This window comes from Nymphaea colorata, chromosome 5, assembly GCF_008831285.2.
Source record: "Nymphaea colorata isolate Beijing-Zhang1983 chromosome 5, ASM883128v2, whole genome shotgun sequence".
NCBI lineage: Eukaryota > Viridiplantae > Streptophyta > Magnoliopsida > Nymphaeales > Nymphaeaceae > Nymphaea > Nymphaea colorata.
In genome coordinates this window covers 18226398-18250200 of record NC_045142.1, presented here as the reverse complement: position 1 = coordinate 18250200, position 23803 = coordinate 18226398, and the positions used below count along the sequence as shown (strand labels likewise).

The following is a 23803-nucleotide window of genomic DNA, read 5'->3' as shown; positions in this document are numbered from 1 at the left end:
CGTTGATTGAGATGTTCAAGGTCCAAATCCAAAAATGTTCTGATTTGGATTCCACCATTCGAGTCGGACCCGTATGACCACTTTGTATGAGCTATCTGGAGCTGGATTCTCGAAATAATGTCAATTACCAAAACACCCTTCCATCCCTGACGGTGACGGCTCAAGGGCAAGGCCATTCCACCATGAGCAAGTAAACGACAACTCGTTCCGCAAAATCATCCCGGGAGAAGTTCTCCCTTCAAATTGAAACTCGTTTCTTGAGAAACCAAGGAAGGAAGAAAGGAAAGGAATACTGAATTGCCGTTAAAATTGATTGTTTGTAAAAACGAAAATGAAAAGCCAACCTCCCGATAATTGGAATGTTTAACACCAGAAGTTAATTTAGGAGGAATACGAAATAATCTGACACGTGGCGGGATGCAACAGGCGTATTCATTTATACGTGGTTACTATAGAGACGTGCTTCCTCCCACTTTAATCCGTTATTTGAAAGAGTATTTGGTAATTTTACTTCTGCGCCGCCCCCAAAATCCTTGTGCGCTGGACCGGACGCCGAGAACCCAGAAGGCGAAGAAGAAGGAGGCGTCGATCGAGGGATAGGAAGGCGGCGACGATGCATCCGGGGACGAGGACGCGCCGGCGGGTGGCTCCGGCGGGGTCTCCGGGACCTGACGGGGATGAGTCCGCTGAGAAGCTTGACTACATGCTCATCTCGTCCTCCATCTGCAATGGGGATGACCTCGGTCCTCTAGTCCGTAAGGCCTTCGCCGCCGGGAAGCCTGACGCCCTCCTCCACCACCTTCGCCGCTTCGCCCGCTCCAAGGAGGCCGAGATCGAGGATGTTTGCCGTTCCCATTACGAGGACTTCATCCTCGCCGTCGACGACCTCCGAGCCCTCCTCGCAGATGCCGACTCTCTGAAATCGGCTCTCTCCGAGACTAACTGCCGACTCCAGGAGGCCGGCCTCCCCCTGCTTTCTCGACTCGAGGAGCTCCTGGAGGCAGAGACCGTACGCGCCAACCTTTGCCTCGCTCTCCGCTCGGCCACGCTCTGCGCTCGGACGGCTTCCGTCTGCGCCAATGTCAACGGCCACCTCTCCAGCGATGATTTATATCTTGCCCTGAAATCGCTCTCGCTCCTCGAGCAAGATCTCCTTCCACGCACCCCTTCCTCCGCCCTCCGCCGGATGCTGGATTGCCACATCCCTACTATCCGCGCCCACATCGAGCTTCGCGTCTCCAAGGACTTCAGCGACTGGCTCGTCCAGATCCGCGTCGCCAGCCGTGAGCTCGGCCAGCTTGCCATCGGCCGCGCCTCCTCCGCCCGCCAGCGCGAGGAGGAGCTCCGCGTCAAGCAGCGTCAGGTGGAGGAGCAAACCAGGGTCAGCCTCCGTGATTGCGTCTACTCTCTTCACACCGAGGAAGACGACGATATGGAGGAGGATAGGAGATCCGACACAAGCGCAGGTTCGAACTCCGCCGCCGGAGGTGACATAGCCGATCTCCGGTCCCTCTACCGCTGCTACCACATCTACCAGACCCTGGGGCTCAAGGATCGGTTCAGGCAACAGTACTTGGAGAACCGCAAGCTGCAGCTCACCTCGGACTTCCAGATCTCCTCCATGAGCCCCTTCCTCGAATCGCATCAGACCTTCTTCGCGCAGATCGCCGGCTTCTTCATTGTCGAAGACCGGATTTTCCGCACCGCCGGTGACCTCATATTTCGGAACGACGTGGACAACCTGTGGGACATGGCCATAGGAAAGATGTGCTCCGTATTAGAGGACCAGTTTTCACGGATGCAGACGGCGAACCACCTCCTCCTTATCAAGGACTACGTGAGCCTTCTGGGAGTGACCCTCCGACGGTACGGCTACCATGTCGATCCCCTCCTTGTGGTGCTCAGCCAGCACCGCGACAAGTACCACGAGCTGCTCCTCGCCGATTGCCAGAAGCAGATGTCGGACGCCATTTCTGGCGACAAGTTTGATCCGATGGTGATGAAGAAGGAATACGAGTATAACATGAACGTGCTCGCCTTCCACATACAGAACTCTGACATAATCCCTGCATTTCCTTACATCGCGCCATTCTCCTCGACGGTGCCCGATTGCTGCAGGATTGTCCGTTCCTTTGTGGAGGACTCGGTGAGCTTCCTTTCCTACAGCGGGCAGCTTGATTTCTACGACGTGGTGAAGAAGTATCTCGATCGGCTACTTGCAGAAGTCCTCAACGGTTCGCTTCTTCGATTGATGAGCTCGGGAAGCGTCTATACAGTCTCGCAGGCTATGCAGGTTGCTGCCAACACGGCCATACTGGAGCGAGCATGCGAGTTCTTCGTCCGGCATGCAGCTCAGCTTTCTGGTATCCCAATTAGGACGGTGGAGCGCAAACGCCGGCCGGTTTCACCACTGGCTCCATCAAGGGAGGCTGCCCACGACCTTCTGTTGAGGCTCGTGAAGACAAAGGTTGACGAGTTCATGACCTTACTTGACAACGTGAACTGGATCGCCGATGATCCCCCGTTTAACGGGAATGAGTATGTGAATGAGGTAGTCATCTACCTTGAGACCCTCGTCTCTACAGGACAGCAGATTCTCTCTCCGGACATCTTAATGAATATCCTGAGAGGCGTTTTGAGGCATGTCTCAGACAGCATTGTTGCTGTTCTTGCCGGAGATGGCGTCAAGCGGTTTAATGCGACTGCAGTCACGGGGTTGGATGCTGATCTCAAGATATTGGAATCTTTTGCAGAGACCCAGGATAGGCAGCTCATGAGGGGTGGGGAGGAGGTGGAGGAGAATGGTGCTGACAGCTCTGTACAGTCTACTTCGCCTTCTTCTTCTGATCCGTCTTTGAAGGAGTCGTTAATGGAGGCAAGGCAATTGGTGAATTTGCTGGATAGTAGTCACCCTGAGAACTTCCTGAATCCGGTTATAAGAGAGAAGAACTATGGGGCGCTGGATTACCGGAAGGTGGTGACTATATCGGAGAAGCTGAGAGATCCATCGGAAAGGTACTTCAGCACTTTTGGTACAAGGGCTGCCAAGCAAAATCCCAAGAAGAAGTCTTTGGATGCTCTCATCAAAAGACTCAAGGAAGTTTAGAGTGTTGTCACCACGTAAGTTTCTTTCTTTTTCCTTTCTCTTTCTTTTTAGCTTGAACTTCTGTCAGTGGGTTCACGTATTTGCGAAAGCGTTTGTTTTTAGACTTTTAATGAGTTAGTTCTGGTTTTAGCTCGGAATACTGAGGTCATCATACAATTAGTTACGTGAATATAAGAGTTCTCCTACGAATTTTTTGTGAAATTTATTGAATTGCATTCTTCCAACTCATAAAGAGGGAAGTACGTTTTTGTTGACAAAAGACAAAATTAGAAATATCAAAGCATCTTAGTGCACCAAAAAGCATGTTAATTTAATGTCTTCTAGATGAGTTTTATAGGCTTTTTTTATCTGACATATTCCAGAGAAATATCGCTGTTGGTACACGTTCACATCTTAGATTCTAGGGGTACAATACGAAATTGGTTCAAAGATGGGCTAGGTTGTGGGCCTGTGGCTATATTAACAACCCGAACACTGAAAGGGTGGCCGATAAGATTTTCGTCCATTGTCTAGGGGTTGAAGGAGCTGTTAAAGGTTCCGTACGCGGATGTTTCTCAGTCAAGGCATAATCTGGTAATTGTTTGCTAAACCCCCCCACTTGCTTTTCTTATCAATGAAAAAGAAGCCTCATATATACCAGATATATAGGTGCCTACCATTTAAAAAACGTGCGGTAAAAGTTAGATACTTACTATGAAATGCCAAATGATCTATGTGAGACATACATAAGTACCAAAATGAGTATGGCGCAGGTACAAGGACAAGAATCTGTTAGAACTAGAAGTACCTGTGGGGCGTAGGATCTTATTAAGTAGATGGTAGCTGACTATCTCCCAATTGGCTTGTTCACATTTACTTAGCATTGGATGAACAAAATTCTATCAGTATATTAAAGCATGCAGGAAAAATACTGATTGATCTCAATATGCGATTGATGTATTATGGAAAATCACTGAAAAATAATGCATAAACTTCAATAGGTCATAAATTTATGAACCTGGACCATGCATTTGAATTAAATTTTGATCAAAGGAAGACATCTTAAAGTTTTAGATAAATAATTGAAAGTGAAAAAAAAAAAAAATGAAAGTTCGATACTGAACATTAATTTAGGATTTGAAATTCATAATGTTCTTGTCAAGTAACAACTTACTGAACATTAAGTTAGGATTTGAAATTCATAATATTCTTGTTAAGTAACAATTCTGCTATGTGCATGTGCTAGTTATCTTGGTAACCGTTATATTACCTGTGCTTATGAGGAGAAGTTTGCTTAGCATGTCCATTGTGGCCGTCCAAAAGGTGATTTGCATTGCACGCATATTACAATTCCTAACTGGTATATGGATTTTGATAAGTCTCTTGCATGTGTGCACCAGCTGCTTCATGGCCTAAATTAGATCCTCAAGTAATTTCTTCATTAGCATTTGAGTAGGTCTAGCTCTCAAATATCTGATTCTTAGGTTGTACTGTGGGGAAAATGGAAAATTGCATTTCAGCTTAATCTTTTCATATTATGTTTTTTTCATTGTCAAGGACCATGTTGGAGTGGATTTAAAAGCGTAAAGCTTGGGTGATGGACCAAGAGCTGACATTGTCATTCCCTAAACAATTCTCATCCTGCTAGGAAAATGGCAAATATGAACATACGATCTCACATATATTGAAAAAAGGAACAGGTTTAGTTCATTTGTATATCCTGGTGGACATCATTACCAGCTTTCTCTCGCAATCACTAGTTCTATAAGAGATACAAAGTCCATAGATATGACCAATATAGTGGTAGTTGACTTCAAGAAAACCTCAGTTTGTATTGACTTGGTCCCTATGGCTGAATGTTTAAAAATTTCATTGGTTGTCTTTGGTGTGGACAAGTAGATGTAGTTGATGTTGTGTGTTATGTTCTCATCTTTTCTCATTGCCTTGGTGGTGATGCACAAGTACTTGGTCATTAACAATTCAAAGTACACACATGATCAACCGAACTTGGATACTGACTGTGATTATGATATGCATTTGATGTTGTTCTGTGCATCTTGACAAAATGTTTCCTTGTTGGACTCCTTTGTTGTTATGGAATATGCATGTTTATATCATTGTTCCAGTTATATAGACTGCAAGCTTGAACAAAGCCATTATTTTTTTTTCTACCGTAAAGATGTGTTGCGCCTAAACTAAAAGAGCCACGTGGAGATTTTAATAGCAGAAGCATCTTTAGGACACTTTCAGTGAAGCCTATTTGCCTTTAACCAAGGCGAGAAAATAGGCTACGATGTGTGGACTCTTCAATCTTTCCAAATCTTGGGGCAATAGTGGTTTTTAGAGTTTTTGGTATAATTGATTTTTCAAGCAGTTTTGAAGTATCTGTGTGTTTAGATCATACTTTAAATAGCAGTTTTTAGAGTTCATGAAACCATCACAAAGTTGAGTGGGGCTCATGTTTGGCTGGTTAGCGCCTTACTTTTCAGTCCTAAGCAAGAGACGGGTTAGAAGCATAATCTAAGCCGCTCACGAACATGTCAGGTTATGTGGCTTGTGCAGTGGAAATGGAAAGTATTTTAGACTCGTTCTTTACAGATGTACTAAAGCATCTTTTTGAATTGATGTACGGGATCCTTGGTGCTGGATTCAGAAGATTCCTTTCAAGTTTCTTGTTGTCCACAGGGTGCAGTCTAATGGTAGTTCTTGAATTGGTGTCATTAAAGCACAAGATTGCCTATTCAATGGTGCTTCTTTTTGACATTGGTGAATCTTTTGGATGCTGAACGCTTTCATGTTCTTTTCCTATTGATTCCTTTCGTTCGAGATGTTTGTAAATTCCTTGTGTTTTTGTGCCAGATCTTCTATCTGCTCTTTATTGTACTTACCGAGTCTTAGTTCTTCTCTTGCAACAGGAAGGATCTAAATGTGATTTGACACGTTGTAAAGGGGATTTTGGGTGCTCGAAGGCTGCAGGAAGATACCTTGGGCTGCTTGGAGCACCTAGTATCTCAATGGGGAAAACTATTTCTGGAGGTGTATTGGAGTATGTCATGATGCAACTGTTCTGTTGTTGAGCATATCATTATTGCTGCCGATGCGAAGAAAAAGCAGACTAGTTTCTTCACCTTTTCCATTTTGATTCTTCCATGCCCTCAATGTTTATTTTTTTGCTTCCACTGATCAATCTTCTTGAGGTAAAATAATTGGATGATTAAATCATGTAATTGCTAGAAATTCTTCCTCTGGTTTGAATAAAACATGGGCAACAAGAATGTTCGAAGAGCTGGCTGTTAGGTTCATTTGAGTTTATTCTGCAATTCAGTATTTGATCTCGTGGACAAGGAATTAGAACGGAGGGCTCTCATGCGTGCACCCAATTCTGGAGGACGCGGGTAGTACTTCTCACTGCTCAGGATTGCAGGTTGTTAATTTGTTTGTACGTAAAGAAGAATGTGCTCCCATTTTTGTTTGTTTTTGTTGTACCATTGTGCATTTATGTGTAAGAACACAAGGAAAATGACATTTGTATTTGATGGGTATTTTTTTATGGCGGCTGATTATCCTGCGGCATGATATTTCTTGTTGTCCCAAACTTTGTCATTTTTACGTCAATTGGGGTGCTGAATGGTTAAGCTTCTTTTTTTTTTCTTGGAGAAAAGTTTGTATTTTTCCAGACTCAGTTTATGCTGTACAACTACAAGCTCTCCGATCTCAGCCCTTGGTCTTGTGAATTCTGCATAAAAGAGACGTACATGGGTTGTTCATGATTGTTATTGGGTTTATGTTGTCTAGTAAAGCATCCTTTTAAACAGATACACGGTTCAAATTCATTCTCAAGCTGCTTAGTCATTTAAATGCGTCTCCTTTAATTCACACGTAACAAAAGTAACCTGCCATTATAGTTTCTAAGCTGTCTCTTAGGCTAATTATTTTGGGGGAAAAAAATGCTAGAGAGATAGGTGATGTTAATCAGTGTCGAATTGGCATGATTAAAATTTATGGGTCAGAGGCATATTACTGAAGGTCAGAACTGGTGTTGCTTAAAATTTATATTGAGAGAGAAAGAGAGATGCCAGACATGGGTAATCAAAGAGCATCAGAAACATACCCTTGAAGGTAAAACCTGGTATTGTTTGAAGTTTGTTGTCTAGAACCTTTGTCATGCGACTCCAAGCAATTTCATCCAACTCTTTGTCCCGTTCTTGAAAACTAGCTGACATAGTTAAACCCTGCCTTATCTATGCTTCTAGTCCTGCCAATCCTTACAAAGGTGCTATCGTTCTCGTATAGAACTTTTTGTTCTTTTGGCAAAAGCCAAAGATGAGGGTATATATATATAATATATATATAAAAAGAGAGAGAGAGAGAAATGGTACCCAGTCCGTGTGAATGAGAGTGATCCTCGTCCCATCGGTCAATTTCTACTTTCACAAGCAAGGAAGGACAAATCCATCTAATCCACATTGGATCTCTTCCTTTTACGTGTCCAACCACTCGTCCTTCAATCTGTTGGTCTGCTCTCACTGCCTTTGACGGTTTGGCAAGCGAACGGCGTGATGGAAAAAGAAAGGTGGCTCTCTCTATCGCTCTCACACAGCTACTCTACATATATAGAAGACACACTGGTACAAGGAGAGAGGGCTACCGCTTTCCAGATTCCAGTGAAAAGAGACGAGAAACTGAGATAAAGAAGAGGAATTACGAAGATGGTGGTGGCGATTTCACCTTCCAGGGCCATCCTGGCCACTCTAGTGGCGGTTCTGGTGTCGGTGGCGGTGGCGGCGTCCAACGACACGTTGACAGCATACGAAGTGTTGGAGGAGTACGGCTTCCCCATCGGCCTGCTGCCGGAGGGAGTGGTGAGCTACGAGCTCAATTCCTCCACCGGCAAGTTTTCCGTCTACCTCAACGGGACCTGCACCTTCTCCCTGGAAGGCTCGTACGATATCAAGTACAAGTCCACCGTCACCGGCTACATCTCTTCCAAGAAGCTCTATAGCCTGAGCGGGATCAGCGTGAAGGTGCTGTTCTTCTGGCTCAGCATTGTCGAGGTCACCGTCGAAGGAGACGATCTCGACTTCTCTGTCGGAATCGCGTCGGCGTCCTTCCCGGTGTCGAATTTTGCAGTGTGTCCGCAGTGCGGGTGCGGCCTGGACTGCGTTTCTCTCGCAGCTGTGGAATGACCGAGTCGTTGCAGTTTCGTTCTCTGCAGCATGTTCATTCTGTACCAAGTCTCTGCTTTTAGGACATCTTTTGAAGTTTTGATGTCACTTTCTGGTTTTAAACTGTGTTCATTAGATATCATCGTTTTCTGCATCGGTCGATGTGCGTCGTATCGCCTGTGGTCTCATGAAAATAAATTGCATTTTTTGAAAAAAGGATCAATAAATAAGCATGGATCTTCAACTCAATAAATGATTCTTGGTAGATAATGAACATACATGAGTTTAGTGATCTGAATTAGCGGAAGTTGTTCCAACTCAACGAATGATTCTTGGTAGAAGATTCAATTTAGATTGTAGCGTATACGATTTTTTTTTTTTTTTGTGTTTTTTCAAAAAACCTTGCACTGAGGAAGAAAGATTTGGATAAACAATCTCATCGATATCATCTATCTCATAAGCATCGTATCAAATCCCATCCCTTCAATCACTCTTTGAGAAATATGAAACATCATGCGTCCAAATTTCATGCTAGCTTTTATTGGATTTGTTGGTTTGCCATAAGATTAACTACTGTTTAAGATCAACCATTGTGGCACGTTATTCACTCAACTTGTTTCGGTACGTGGTCAGGCCACGACTATAGCTTGTTGGAATTTTTTGAACAGATGTGATTACATTTTTCAATTTCATCTCCTACTGTTCGTAGTTGCACAAATTTTGAATATTGTTCACCATACAGAAACTTTGATTCACGTCGGTCTTCTTCCCTTTAAAAGTGGTTCATCTATGAAGTGATGTTCTAGTGGTACGAACTTGTGGAATCTTTGTGGATTAGTCTAAAATTGTTCTCCCCCGGATAATGAAGGTCCTGGTAGCCAGTAGGCGATCAACCAACTAATATCAAAGGATTCAGATTCATATTATGATACTTTCATATATTAAACATGAAGACCTGCATTATCTTAGCAGTCGCACCGGCAAATTCAGACAGCCAATCTGAATGCACTTTTAGGTGGCAAGACTTGTAGATCCTGATTGCGAGGTGGGACCAATACGAATCATATGCACTCTGTTATGATAAGGCCTCCATAAGTCAGGTAAAAATGAATAGTCGGAAAGAAATTTACTACAACGTTTCCATAAGCAAGTCTGAAATTTCCAATTCGTTTCTGCTTTTGCAGATTTTAACTGCATCAACAAAGGCATTTGGACAATAACATAGGCTGCTCGGCATCAGCTACCATCCTTAAAGCTTGTAGTGGAACATTCCGAGCATGAGGCCAGAAACTGATAACTGGGGCACTGTTTGAAGCAAATGAAAGCTGAATCAAATAGCTAAAACCAAATATTTTTGAAGCTTGACTATAGGTTAAATAGGGCTCGTAAAGGAAATAAAGATGCACAACCATTTCTAAGCATATGAAAACCAGTTTACAGGACTTTAAGATTTATTTAATCAAGTAACCTTCGTGGACCTTTATGTATAATTAGTCCCATGACCACATTTAGGTCTGATCAATCTCATGGCCAGTACCATCAAGCTAACCAAGTCCATCCCTCCAAAGAGGCCACCCTGGAACAATATCTGGAGCATGTATTGCAATGCTCGTGTTGGACAGGCTTCAAAAACGTCAGCATCTCCATTCACTAATACTGCTAAAGGCAGACAAGCGAATGATTAAGTATACTTGACCAATGTACATTAGAGACAGTACCTGTAATTTCATTAGGAAAGGCATCAGTATCGAATGGTATATGCACCTTAAGGACCTTATTTAATCACAAATGCAATATGACAGAAAAATTATAAATTCTGTAAGCAATAATACCAATTAAAATGGAAACAGCTATTGAAAGGATAAAATTACTATAAAAGCAACAAAACAACTTTTTAACAACTTCATAAGGTCACAAGATTAGCGAATTAAATTTCCTTAGAATGAAAAACGTTACATAATGAGTAGAAAAGTTATTGTCCAGAAGTTAATTCAGAAACAGTGTTGTAAATTTGCATTGCCACTCCTGGAGTTGCTACTACGCTCTACATACAAGTTACCTTATGTAGGTGCCAGGACAAGTATGCACTAGGATACAGGTAAAATCTCCAAACAATTTACAGGTCAAGATAGGAATATATCATGCAATCCAGCCTGACAATGCAACTTGCGAAAGAACATTTGATTGCATGCATCAACATTTTCAAATGCAATCACATTTTAATTTCTCACCTTTCCCCTTGTTCATCTGTTTTTTTTCATTCTTCTAGAATTTTTCAACAGCATTAAAACAAATATACACAAACATGTCAAGATTTCAAAAAAACATGTTCTTTACAACACTTGGTTCTTTGTCCAGTTACACAAGATGTATGATGAGGTCTACAAAATTAGTCCACCTTCAAACCCCTGCAAAGAATAATGAAAATAAAAATTATATCAGTTTTAATGAATCATATAGTTTTTAACCAAATTATATACTTACAAGCACTAACTTATTTCATCGAATATTTACCAATCAGTTTCTAGATGCTTGTTTGTTTTTAATCATTTCCATCAACATGTTGACTTGGGCTTGTAATTCATTCACTTTCTCTGCACTAGCTTCCAATTCACGCATTTTTTCAACTTGAATAGCTTCTACTTGATTCACCCTACTACGCAGATTATCCAATTCTCCATGCAAGATTACATTTTGCGCCATTAATTCACTTCGACTGGGAGCAGCATCAAAAAAATTTGATGGTTTGACCCCCATCCCATATGTACGCACTCGCCCATATTTATCTGGCCCCATCACCCTTGACAAAATATCAGTTGGAGATGGGTCATCTTTAGCACCTTCGGGTAGTTGAGACATTGCGTCATTAATTTGAGCCTGCAAATCAATGTGAACTTTCAATATATATACTTGAATTTTTTTTTTAACTACAACCTTTGGTGATAATAATGAGTTATTATGACTTACTATTGCTTCATTTGTTACTTGATTACGATAGTCACTTTTTCTGCTAGTCCGCGTCATAATAAAGACCTCAGCACGGGAAGGCTCCGGTTTGTCCTCTGCAACCTACATAAAATAGAAGGTACTTAGTATTCATGTCAATAATGACAAACAAGCGCATTTTGGTTAATGAGATTACATTTTCTGCTCGAAATCTGGCAAAACTTTTTGTGCCAGTAGTATGAGGAAACTTTTGCATAGCACGAATCGCTTTATTTCTTTTACTTTGCTCCTACAACAAAGAGTGAAAATTAACAAAAGAGTACAACAAAGTATACTAACTAAAATTATCATAATCACGTGATAAAACACAGATAAGGGTCAGGAGAGAGATTTTATCAATTTAACTAGACTGACCTTTGATCGTTTAGTTTCAAAGTTTTGGATCAAGCACCTCCATTGATCTTCAGGGATTCCGACCTTGCAGTGTTTCATGCAATTCTCTAATGTTTTATGTTTTTCATAAAACTTCCTCAAATTACATCTCCAACATCTCCATAATTTTGCATATTGTTTCATTACCCAAGTAAGCTTAACTCCAGGGCCTTCATATTTTTCCTACAAACAATAATATTTATTAACATCTACATATTTAAAATTTAAACAAACGAAAAAATACAACATCTGATTACCAAGACACAATTCCAGACATTGTCTTTGCATGTCTTAGGTAAATGTTTCCATGTTTGGTAAGTAAGTGGTGTAACTTCAGGGTCTCGTGCTAATGTACCAATAAATGAACTGAGCTTTTGTGCCTTTTCACCGATTGGCTGACCATGATTGTTGATCTCCACTTTGAATTTTTGTTTTGGACCTAACTTCAAAGTATCTAAAGCACGCGAAGGGCCCCTTGTCCTTTTCAGTTGAGGTGGTTGACCTAAATACTTGTAGATGAGTCAAAAGATAAAAACAAACATTTAAAGATGTAGAGATATACTTAGTTAGAAATAACTCCATACTTGTATTGGCTTCATCTGCTTGAACTTGTTGATTGTTGGATACGTGTTGAGGCAATCCACTATTAGTCATCTATTACCATATGAATAGTCAAGAAAATGCAGCGTTATACAATGACCACTTATGAATAATTAATGAGTGGCTCATCAGCAAACTTCTCAACAAGCAAACCAAAACTAAGGAGATGGGCAGGTGAACTGTTTGATTATCATTAAATCCAGCTTTTACCAAATTGACTTAATCAGTTTTTTGCATAATTAGGCTGTACAAGTCTTAAAGCCAAAAAAAATTAAATTACTTAACACATTTTCATGTGATCCTGATGAGAAACATGCATTCAACAAGTTGGTTTCTATTACACAGATTCATCCATGAAAAAGGGAAGAAAAAAATGAAAAATGAAGAGAGAGAGACATCTGTATATACCTCTTTTTAGTGGGATCACAAATTACAATTCTTACAGTTGGCTAGCCATTCTTATAGTTTCAGATTTTTTTATCTTAACGAGATAAAAATGCACAATCAACTACTTTAATTCAATGGACATGGGATCCCCCCCAATCGATTTGTCTTAACAATACCTTGTTCAAAAAATACCTCATGTCCCAAAACCTTCTAAGTATGAAACTAAATAACCACAATCAATTGAAAGCACCTTTGATTTTGATTCACACCTCTGAATAATCAATTCAAAGATGATCACCAGAAGAAGTGCCCACAAAATCAAAAACTTCTCTTCCTTCCCATAAGCACAATCTAAACATCAATTGAAAGGCAGAAAGAAAGAGAGATAGAAAGTTTAAAATTACTGTATCAAAAGACTTTACTCTTTGATACAAGGTCACGCCACCTTAGAAAGGATTGTAACCATTACAGCTCAGAAAGGTTTAGATTCAAATAACCTAAGTACAGACAGGTGATGTGAAGATTGGTTGCCTCCTTCTACTACTAAGTATATTGCACACACTTTTGAAGATGACATGTTTATATATATATATATATATATATATATATATATATATATATATATATATATATATATATATATATATATATATATATATATATATATATATATATATATTTATATATATATATATAATAGGATGCTTATGTATATGTGTAATAGTGATTATATGCATGTATGAACCATCAAATATTAGATCTCATAAGAAGGAAGTGATATAGCTGCAACTTCCAGCATATCTGCGACCATAATGCAGCTTTTCTTGATAACCCCAACACTAGGACTGCTAAGGCAACCGTTGAGTGCATATACACTCTTCTTCTACAGTACCTCATTCTTACATAATATTTCTTTTGAAGACATAGGAGACACTTTATCAGAAATACCCCCAATGTTCACTAATACTGGAAGCATGTGCTTTGTCACTTTATAGATGTTCTTCATATTTTCAGTATTTATCTTTATTACTGAGTAAACTCATTAATTATGTTATCAGAAAATATGTTCCAAAAAAGCTATATATCTATAAAAAGAAATAGCTTAACTAGATGGTAAGATTTGCATAGGTTTTTGTTCTTTCTGTACTTCGGTTAGATCCAAGTTTGAGGTGATTTATATGTAAATATGCTATTGAATTTCTGGTTAGTTCACCCACTTTCTTTCTTTGGTTATCATACTGTGATTTGCTTTTGACTTGTGAAATCCCTGCGTAATGTATTGACGTTCTTTTTACCTATACTGGTGTTAACCTTCCTTCCAACTATATCATACAAATAACTTGAATGAACAGGGATACAGCTGGACAAGAGTGATTCAGGAGTCTCATACCAAGCTACATCAGAAGTTCCTCCATTGCAGAGATTGTATATGATCTGCAAGTATGTCACTATTTTCAACCTTGCTTTTGTGTTTGTCGTTTATGGAATGTGTTGGCAGCAGAGTCCATGTTGGAGTAATGAGCTGGCCTAGGGAAGTTCTTTTGCGAACATAGGGTCCAGGATTATCACCAACTGTCAACTGCTGGGGATCCTGATCAGCTGATAATCTCTTCAATTATTTGGTGATTACTGGTAATCATGCTTCCAGTGACATTTGTTGACTTAGGCATCTTTATGTTTAGGAAATTCAAGCATCTCTGTTTTGCAGCATCCTACCTATATAAACCCTAGATCTTCTAGTGTTTCTTCATATTCATCATGAGCTGTCCTTACAGCTTTTCTGCAGATTTTCCCTTGGGAGATTATTGAAAAAATGAGACTTGTCCCTATCAGATCATGCTCTGCATTCATTCTTGGAAAAGAAGTACATATAAAGAATCCCCATGTCATTAATGCAACAGGAAGGAAATATATATCTAGAAAAGATAATTGCCTATGCACTATACACTTCACAACCTCATCTGTAAGCAAAACTACAACAGGTAGAAAGCGTAAAAAAAACCAAACCGTACACATGCTGATAAACTTCAAAGTTACTCATTCGGTTTAATACTGAGACAAAAGACATCAATGTAACAAAAGAGATGACGATTCCCTAAAGCAAAAGACACCCATCTAATGGAAGAGATGACGATTCCCTATACCAAAAGATATCCATCCAATACCACATTACACAACGAACGCAATAACATAAGAAACTGAACTTTGTCAATGGACTCCCTATCGCAGAAACACTTAAGAGGTCAACAATGTTTGTGGACGAAGACACCAGGATCCCCCGGGGCCCTGTGGGTAGACTTGCATTACGATCTGAGATTTTTAATAGAGTAAGCAATTGATAGTAAGAGAGCGCGTTCGAACCTGATCGAAAGGATGAGGAAGCAGCGGCGTACGATACAACGCTTTCGCTGTTCAGACAAAAGCAAAAACGATGTAGCAACCAGATGAAAAGCAGCAACAGGGTGTAATCGCCTTCTTCTTCTTCTTCTTCCTCCTTCTGACAGAGTGAAAAGAGAGGGACAATGCGGCTCACCGTCTGACCAACGCGTAAGAGACTAGGTGACCGACGGCGATCGCTGGTCGCCCTCGTGATCGACGGTTTCCGCCTCTCGATCGACGGCGCCGATGAACAGTCGGGCTATTCCACAAATGGTTCACGGAAAGAATTCGGGAACCCGCGGGAGAAGAAAAGAGGATTCCCGCGAGGAATTTGCAAGGTTTCTAGCGCAAGAAAACTGCGTCAAAGAAGGGTTCTGTTCAATCTCTACTCTTCAAGAAGCTATCCATCTCTGACGTAGGCGCCAACCAGGCGTCAAGGTTTGCGAGGAACAAGGACGTCCCATGGTCCATGCCACTGGTTGGCAGCAGTGAATTATTTGGACTTTGGAGGCCGTCTGATGGGCAGAACAGACGCTGGAACGGACCTGTTCAGCCCAACGCAATCCGACACAAACGTTGGACGGAGGACAAGGTGGACAGGCGGAACGGGTGGACTCATGGTATATATGTCCGCCCCTTTCCGCACTGTTACACCCATGATCTCGGAACAAAACTCTCACAACGAACTGCTTTCGACTTCGACCCCTGCTTTCTGCCTTCCGTTTCTCTCCTCCTCTCCCGTGGCTTCCTCTATCGGCAACCGTGATATCTTTGGCTCTCATTCTCAAGCTTATCAAGATCCTTCTCATCTCCGACAAGATCCTGGTACTCCTCTTTCTCTCTCTCTCTCTCTCTCTCTCTTCTGTCTCTCGGTTTGATTTGTTCATTTCCTTGACTACACGTAAACTATTTGTGAAAATGTCTGAAATGAGTTATATGCATATTTTTTTCTTTCTTTTTTTGGTGAAAAACACTTGACCGTCTCCTAACCATACAATTTCATTCGCGCTTCATTTGAATAGCCGACTACAGACTTTATTCTCTTTGGCGGCAAATTTACCAGGCCTATAGGGTCTACTGGGAGAGACCATGCTGTAATTACTCTTGAAAACTATGTTTTAGTCCTCTTACTGATTGGGTATATGAAGCAGTATATTTGTTGGAATCAATTTGTAGTTGATTTCATTGCTTTGTATTGTTTTAGATATTTACCGTTGTTTAGGATGAGCTGCTTTATAATTGTGGTTGCTCACAACGAGAACATGCTGGGGCCTTATTTGAGCTTGTTTGTTAATGTGAATGGCGCCTTTCTCTGATTTGTTCGGGTGGATGATCATCAACTGGTTTTATTGATTTGTATGTCTGTTGTTCGCTTGCTAATGGATTTAAAGAATTTGTGTTCTGGACTGGTGATTCTTGGGTCCCGAGGCTATTCGGAGTTCCTGCAAAAAAGAGAACTCTCTCTCTCTCTCTCTCTCTCTCTCCCTCTCTCTCCCTCTCTCTCTCTCAAATAAAGTGTCTGAGTTTTAAACGGCGGGGTTTTTCTGAGGTATAATACGACAAGCTTGAAAAGAATAAGAAAAATACGGTAAAATTTTAAAATTTTAAAAAATTTAAAATAGCCAAAAAATAAAATAAGTGAGAAAATTTTAAAAAATTTAAAATAGCCGAAAAATAAAATAAGTGAGAAAACTGATAACATAAACATCAAAAGATAAGTATATTTGCAACAAATAAAAAATAAACTGTTTGGCATTAAAAATTTGAAAAAATTGAAAACACGGTTTTTCGTTTTTAATTGTTTTTGTTCAAAAAACACATTTTTTTTAAGTTTTAAACAGCCATTTACTTTGTCGATTTTTTTGTGTTGTTTTTAAGAAAAAGATGTGTTTTTTGTGACTATGATATATATATATATATATATAATTTATTTATTTATTTCTGGTGTTGAAGCTTGAATAACAAGCTATGTTCTTAGTAGTTTCAGTTATTTTCTTTCTATCAGGTGATTTAAATCTGTAGAAAATTTTTATTGTTACTTTGATGAGCTTGAAATTAATGTTACAATCACTCGTAGAGAAATCAGATTTGCATGATTAAGCATTTTATTGCAGCCCAAGTATTTTTCTTGATTTGGGTCGAATACTTTCATCCTCAGATTATCTCTTCATTGATTGATTCCTGTTCTCTCTATCTATATCAACGGTTATCATTCTTCATTTGGCCTTATTATAGTTCCCGTTTTAGGAATACCAACCATGTGAACGAATTTTATTCTTACATACCTTAAACATGTTTCCACCTTGAAATCAGAAAGGAACTCGCTACTTCTTTATGGCCATAATTGTCATTAAGCAGATGGATACATTAATGAGGTTAGAGCAGAACTCTGAAGCATTGTAGGTTAAATCTGAAATTTCTCTCTATATTGAAACATTACGTGTGAAATGAGAAAAGTGGAGTAGATGTTTGTCTAAATTGTTTTATTAGATATTTATGCTTTGCAAAAATGTTATTCATTACTGTTTTGATAAATAAGTCTGTTTGATAATGCATTTCAGTTACAAAACGCCACATTGCACATGCAATGCAGTATAGTTGATCTTACATTTTAACCAAAAAGAAATCTCATGTGCTGCTGTATGATATCAAGATCATGAACGGAAGCTATTGCTGGTTGTTTGCGCCATTTTTGGCAGTGATTATTGTTTGATGTGCCTAAAGAATGTATCCTGCTCTTATACATGCTTTGGGTCTTTAAGAGAGAAGAAAATGATTGTAATTGTGAGTGAATTTTCTCTTCAACATGGTATATTTATTTTTTATTCTTTTTTTTTCTTTCATTTTTCTTCAAGCATTGCTTCTTTTCTGTAGTATCCCCTTTTAGGTAATTAAATTATGTCACGTGGTTACGTGTTATATAATATTTCATTCTCCCTTCTCTTGGTGGATGTGATTTGAAGCTTGAAACGGGCAGGAAAATTTTATATTAGATATCTCATTAGTTCCTATTGACGTTTGTATGACTGGGTCGAATCTGGACCCAGAACCGACCCATGACTGTGTTCCTTAAATATGTCTTGTAACTAGGGCTGCACACGAGCCGAGTCGAGCTCGAGCTCGGCTCGACTCATGTTTAGTCAACTCGAGCTCGACACAAGCTTTACAACTCCAACTCGAGCTTGACTCGAGAGACTGTGTTCGAGCTCGACTCGTCGGCTTGTTTAAACTCGTTTATCCTATGTATGGTTGCCCCAAAAAATTGTAACTGAGGAGGAGGAAAGGCATGGGTGAGGAAAGGAGTGTGTGAGGAGAGAGAAAAATGGGAGGGAAAATGAATGAGATTGATTGGTTGATTGAAAAGAGTAATGATGAGGGTGGGTGGTGGGTGTACTGATGAGGGTGGGAGGAAGCGTGGGTGTTGAAAGAGAAAAAGAGAGGGAGGTGGGTGTAATGATGAAGGTGGAAGGAAATGTAGATGAAGAGAGAGAAAAAGAGAGGGAAAATTAAAAACACAAAACAGAAATCGAGCCGAGTCGAGTTTAGTTGAGTCGAGTCCAACCAACTTGAACTCGACTCGCTAATATACTCGAGTTTATATTTAAGCTCGAGCTTGACTCGTATAAAAAACGAGTCGAGTTTCCTCGAGCAAGTTCAAGTCAAGCCCAAGTTGGCTCGACTCATTGTGCAGCCTTACTTGTCACCCTAATTTTATGAAATGAATGAAGTTTAAGAGAGAGAAATGATGTGGCAGCAGCTAGTGAGCACCATCCACTACCTTCTCGTCTCACATGGTTTTTTACCCTCGTTCTTGAGGGGTTTTTCCACATTACATCATGTGTTTGTGTATGGTGCGTGTGTTTTCTACAGTTCTCATTATCATGATCCAGTATTTATTTTGTCTTGCACATCATGGTGACATGGTACAAAGCACCACACATGGTAAACTTTCCTTTTTATGTTCTGCAGTTGGTTGCTCATTGTTGAGTTGTATTACTAGCAATTGCAGAGGAAAGCTCTTGCAGTCACCAATAGCAGTTCAGAGGAAAGTGGTTACAGTCACCAACTGACCAAATAGCAGTTCAGCATCAATTTTTTTCACTTTCAGGTGAAACCAATGGTAACTTAAAAATTGTTTCCAGCATTTTCTTCCCATTTTCATCAAGCGGAAAAATAAGTTTTTCTGAAATAATTTTGTGGAGCATCAAACAATGGGAAAAGTTATTCTTCTGGAAAACTTTTTCATTGCCACTTTAATCCCAGAGTAATTTTTCTGTAGTAAGTTTTCAGAAAAATTTATTCCAGGCCATCAAAGGCCTCCTAAATGTTTAAAAAGAAGGAAATTGATGGTCATATTGATAATTAGAAACTTTAATTTTAGCGTTCTAGTGCAGTTAAACAATTATGATTTTTCTGATCTTTTAAAACTCTCATCATTTGTTCCATATAGCTGCAGATTATTTCCTTCTATATGACTTACTACAACGTCTCCATGTTACTGATCCCTTGCATGCAATGATGCAGCACTCTGCATATAACAGAATTCTTTGATGTGCTTTGTGCATTAGTACTTGCAGGGCTTGACCTTTATTTTCTCATTGCTTTCCAGTTAGCAAGAACATGTTAGTCTTTTTCTTTGTCTTTCTTGGATAAGTAATGTTAATAATGTTTTAGCTGTTATTTATATATGTTACTGGAACTGTGTTAATTTTGACGTTCAAAAAATTTTCTACACCCTGTGCTTTATGTACTTACCTGTGATTAAAATGTGAATTTGGATCATAACATGCTATTGTTTTGTATGGGATTGATAATCAATTCTCCTACTAAACTTATCATAAGTCAAATAATTCAAACTATGTAGGCTTATCATAAATCAAATAAAACAAACTTTGTGGTCTATCAGCTGATCAAAATCATAGTACAATTTTCCTTGCCTACTTTCTGAACCAGTTGCTGTATGCATTCTGCCTCTTAGGCTTCTTTCCATTGATATAATTTTTACTGCTGTATTTGCAAGCAGGATGGTCTGTATCAAAGACTTAGTTCCAGCTGCCTCCAACAACATAAATACACAATTTATATTGTTGGACAAAGGAATGCCCACTATAGAAGGCCCTGAAAGGGTTTGCCTAGCACTTGTTGCTGATGAAACTGCTGCAGTCCACTTCCAGTTCTGGGGTGGAGAATGTGATGCTTTTGAGAAAGGCGATATCATTCGTCTCAGTAACGGGATCTTTTCCTTCCATAAGGGCAAGCTTTTGCTCAGAGCTGGTAAAAGGGGAAAAATTGAGAAAATTGGGGAGTTTACCATGCTCTTCGTTGAAACCCCAAATCTCAGTGAGATCACTTGGAGCCCTGATCTTGCTGATCGTACCAGATATGTTCAAGGGGCCATACTGTCACCACACTCACGGTTGTTTCCTCCTCTACCTTGAATGCTTATGTTTTAGAGTTACTTCAAATGCAAGTTCCCCATGTACATAAGTGGCAAGTCATATCTGTTAATTACATACTTTGAGTTGTGTTCGTTACATGCTGCCTTGATTTGTGTGCATTGTTTGTTCTGATAAAAAACTTAACTGTACACAAACTGAGACAAAAGCACAGTGTGGCCACACCTGAGATAGCTAATTCCATGTTATGATCTCCCCTATTTGCATCAAAGTGAAAAGAAGCATGCAGTTGACGATCTGAGGTTGAAATTTCACAAACTTACTCTTCTGCAGCTGCTTAAAGAGCTTCCCTTTCATATGCATTCACAATCCGATATCTTACTGACTTCGTATGCTTTCTGAAATCAGTATTTTGATAAAGTGGCACTGCATGTGCTCTTCTATTTTCCTTGATATTGATGTGCTTGGATTAGGAGAACACTTCCCTAGCCAGGTTCGTTTCCTCATTCTAGTTCTCATAATCCGCATGAACTGAGGATGAACCTTTTAGCTATAGTCCCAATGTGTTTTCTAGCTATTGTGCTGCTGCTCCTTTAAATCAGTTGTTATTAACACACTGGTAATATTACAGACTCGTGGCAAGAGGCCTGCCCTTGGTTCTTTTTCCTCTCAATTGAAGGCTGAAATTGCCAAGCCTTTTTATTTGGCTCTTTCCTTATCAGTACTATAAATCATAACGAATAAACATGGGAGAGAGGGAGGTGCTAAATCAGGCCGCAAGTTCTTGCCTGTGAATTCTTTCAGTCCGTTAGTTGACAAAATTCACGTGAAAATGGTTTGCTCTTTTTAAATAAGCTTGTGGGCCAGATCTACAGTTTCCATGCTCCATCACTTACTCTGAATGTTCAAAATCTCACAACTTGTATGGATGGAGCCAAACCCAGGTGGGTTTGGCGTGAATTTAGTTCAGAAAGAATTAAGTAAGGTTTCTAACATGGTTTTAGCGTCATCACAAAAGGACAAACCTTGGATTATGGAATTGGGCATCTGTTCAAAATCTTACATCATTTCAAAATCGTCCCCCATGAAGATACCAAACATGTAGCACTTTTGGTTTACATCACATCAATCATGGGGATTACATTCATATGGTTAGATTTGTAAAAAACAACTTGATCCTATGCAGAACCTTGTAGACAAACTCTTTTTCTTTCTGGCTTTCTCGTTCCATGGGTTACGTATCACACGTCTTCATTCACTGGAGATGTGATTAAGATATGGGAACCATGGGCGCCTCTAGTATAAATTCCTTTCTCTATTCGAGAAATTGAAAAGTGGGTAGAATAGCCCTAGCCGGCCAGGCCAGTGAGAGATCTGTTATTCTTGTGTGCACTATTTCTCTACACTGCAAACATGATAAACGCTACTTGGAATAGGGGAAAGGTAGACTAACGCATATGCGCCTGAGGTTGACATGGTGCCAAGTACATCATTGCATTGTAAAGTGAAGTTGGGAGTATCTTTCGTTTTTTACCACCAAGTTGTTGTTATATCTTTGCACAGGAGCCTATCCGTTGATATAATATATAGAGTTTTTTTGTTATTGTTATAAATTCATAACATCAAAAAGTAGGGCGACACAGGCTGATATATAATAAAAAAATACCAATATATAATAAAAACATATTAGTCTATACGCGTATCAGGAAGCAAACCTATGCAGTGCCAAGAACATTTTCTACAGTATTGCTTTACCATTCAATAAAAAACATTTGTTTCATTGAGAGAGAAAGTTCCTTTGTATTGAAAGAGAAAGTTTATTTTATTTTCCACTTCGTGGCATCTTTCTTATCGTAAGGTGCAACGCAGAGCTTGCCCTTTTGAATCACAGTGTTTATGCTGGTTTCTTCAAAGGAAAAGGAAGGATTTAACACTAAGACCAACATTCAGCACGGTGCATGCTTTTACATATTGGTGACATTGACAGTGACAAGCACCGCTGTTGAAAAGTAGGCAAAGACCAAAGTGCCAGGAAAAGCTGCAAAGCTGGTGGTGTTCAAAATTTAGGTTTGGAATTAGTACAGTCATGGAGCACCTTTATTTAAAATTTCAAAATTTAAAAGGCATTTATATGTTAAAAAAAATTTAAAAACTAATAAAGTATCTATATATAAATAAAATAAATTTTGTGAAATGGAGTGGGTAACCCATAAAGCAGGGAATCGGACCGGATACCCGACCTTGAGCTCAAAAATTATGGCTCGATAAGTTATTTTTCATATTATTTTTATTGATTTTTGTGAAGAACCTAGGATTAAGCTTGTGCTCAGGGCCACATAGTCGAGGGGCATACAATGGGCTGGGCCCAGGCTGTACTTGCAGCGGGTCCGGTTGGTTTGTCCCCAGCCAGGGTACCAGGGGCTCGACTAGGTTTGGTTCAAATTAGTAAAATATTTTCTACTAATTTTGTTACAGCCGAGCCGAGAAGGGGCGGGTTGGGCCTGGATTTGGGTCTTGGTGGTCGACCAGGCATAGGCTTGGGTTTTGATGGTCGAGCTGGCCGGAGCCCAAATCTAAATAAGGCTGGGTTGTGCTGGGCTCGCCTGATGTGTAGCATTACTGGATGGGGGCTTTATTGGGCTCGGCCCGACAAGGCATGGTGCCCCTCAAATGAAAAAGTTTCTAAATCCACCATCGATGGCTCACAAAGGTTAACTGTGTTTCTTTCTCCAATTTGGAACTTCCTCTAATACATGGTTTTGTGAGAGCCCTTCACTTTTGTCTACTATAAAAACACTATTAAAACCCAAAAAAATGACCAACTTAATATCTATTTTGCAAAGATTCCAAAAAAAAAACTTTAAATATCTCGTCTTTATAATAGTTTCTACCAAAAATATATATAGAAAAATTGAATGGTGAGTCTAGAGTCACCCAGTCTTTTAATTTACATTTTTCGATCCAATATTAAAAATAAGGAGAAAAAAAGTAAAAACGAACATTTTCATTATTTAATATTAGTTTATATATTTGTTCTCTTTTTTTTCTCAATCATTCATCTTTTTTAAATTAAATAGCTCAAAGTCATTATTTACTTTTATATATATATATTAATTATAATTAGAAAGAAGATATGATTGATATGCCCATCAGAAAGAAGAAATGATTGGTGTTGGATAGAAGGGCACCGACCAGGATTTGAAAAATGAAGCCACTTGGGCTAGAGTAACGTGAAACTTAATCGACTCATTCTCCTCTTATGAGATAAGTTCGTCCAATAATTAATGAACTTTGCGGCTGATGGGCGTGAGTGTGGCCAAATGGCTTCTAATACTTTATTGCTTCTTAAGAAGCACTGCACCCGCGGCCTTTTGATGCACTGCACCATTCATTGACGGTGTACAACCCTCACT

At 39.7% G+C, this 23803-nt stretch overlaps 4 protein-coding genes across 11 annotated transcripts; 3 read left to right on the top strand and 1 right to left on the bottom strand.

The window, feature by feature from the left end:
* Positions 1 to 496: 496 nt before the first annotated feature.
* LOC116254297 (exocyst complex component SEC15B) lies at positions 497 to 6658 on the top strand. The gene is made up of 2 exons (XM_031629606.2): positions 497 to 3120; positions 6001 to 6658. Exon 1 carries the CDS (start codon positions 614 to 616, stop codon positions 3104 to 3106), a length of 2493 nt encoding a protein of 830 aa, XP_031485466.1. The 5' UTR covers positions 497 to 613; the 3' UTR covers positions 3107 to 3120; positions 6001 to 6658.
* A 1041-nt stretch (positions 6659 to 7699) lies between these two features.
* Positions 7700 to 8404, top strand: LOC116254195 (uncharacterized protein At5g01610-like). Its single transcript, XM_031629389.2, has one exon. The coding sequence runs from the start codon at positions 7795 to 7797 to the stop codon at positions 8269 to 8271; it is 477 nt and encodes a 158-aa protein (XP_031485249.1). The 5' UTR covers positions 7700 to 7794; the 3' UTR covers positions 8272 to 8404.
* A 1181-nt stretch (positions 8405 to 9585) lies between these two features.
* Positions 9586 to 15117, bottom strand: LOC116254193 (uncharacterized). 5 transcript variants are annotated; one of them, XM_031629387.2, is made up of 9 exons: positions 14977 to 15117; positions 14820 to 14901; positions 12213 to 12282; positions 11886 to 12130; positions 11611 to 11811; positions 11393 to 11485; positions 11218 to 11319; positions 10765 to 11127; positions 9586 to 10658 (listed from the first exon to the last, which is right to left on the bottom strand). In XM_031629387.2, the coding sequence occupies exons 3-8, from the start codon at positions 12280 to 12282 to the stop codon at positions 10768 to 10770; spliced, it is 1071 nt and encodes a 356-aa protein (XP_031485247.1). In that variant the 5' UTR covers positions 14820 to 14901; positions 14977 to 15117; the 3' UTR covers positions 9586 to 10658; positions 10765 to 10767. The 5 variants fall into 5 exon arrangements, 4 of the variants coding, with proteins under 4 accessions (XP_031485247.1, XP_031485246.1, XP_031485248.1 ...); XR_004172646.2 differs by lacking the exon at positions 14820 to 14901 and having other exon boundaries at positions 9637 to 9968; positions 10482 to 10658; XM_031629386.2 differs by lacking the exon at positions 14820 to 14901.
* Positions 15118 to 15678: 561 nt separating this feature from the next.
* Positions 15679 to 20528, top strand: LOC116254196 (uncharacterized). Of its 4 annotated transcripts, none has more exons than XM_031629392.2 (3): positions 15679 to 15819; positions 18995 to 19102; positions 20018 to 20528. In XM_031629392.2, the coding sequence occupies exon 3, from the start codon at positions 20019 to 20021 to the stop codon at positions 20430 to 20432; it is 414 nt and encodes a 137-aa protein (XP_031485252.1). In that variant the 5' UTR covers positions 15679 to 15819; positions 18995 to 19102; position 20018; the 3' UTR covers positions 20433 to 20528. The 4 variants fall into 4 exon arrangements, with proteins under 4 accessions (XP_031485252.1, XP_031485251.1, XP_049933803.1 ...); XM_031629391.2 differs by having other exon boundaries at positions 18964 to 19102; XM_050077846.1 differs by having other exon boundaries at positions 15680 to 15819; positions 19004 to 19102.
* The last annotated feature ends 3275 nt before the right edge of the window (positions 20529 to 23803 follow it).

Coding starts and splice junctions, on each gene's coding strand:
- LOC116254297 (XM_031629606.2), top strand. CDS start 614: ATGCATCCGGGGACGAGGACGCGCCGGCGGGTGGCTCCGGCGGGGTCT.
- LOC116254195 (XM_031629389.2), top strand. CDS start 7,795: ATGGTGGTGGCGATTTCACCTTCCAGGGCCATCCTGGCCACTCTAGTG.
- LOC116254193 (XM_031629387.2), bottom strand. CDS start 12,282: ATGACTAATAGTGGATTGCCTCAACACGTATCCAACAATCAACAAGTT. Junction 12,131..12,212: donor AGCAGATGAAGCCAATACAA/GTATGGAGTTAT, acceptor ACAAGTATTTAG/GTCAACCACCTCAACTGAAA. Junction 11,320..11,392: donor CCAGATTTCGAGCAGAAAAT/GTAATCTCATTA, acceptor TATTTTATGTAG/GTTGCAGAGGACAAACCGGA.
- LOC116254196 (XM_031629392.2), top strand. CDS start 20,019: ATGGTCTGTATCAAAGACTTAGTTCCAGCTGCCTCCAACAACATAAAT.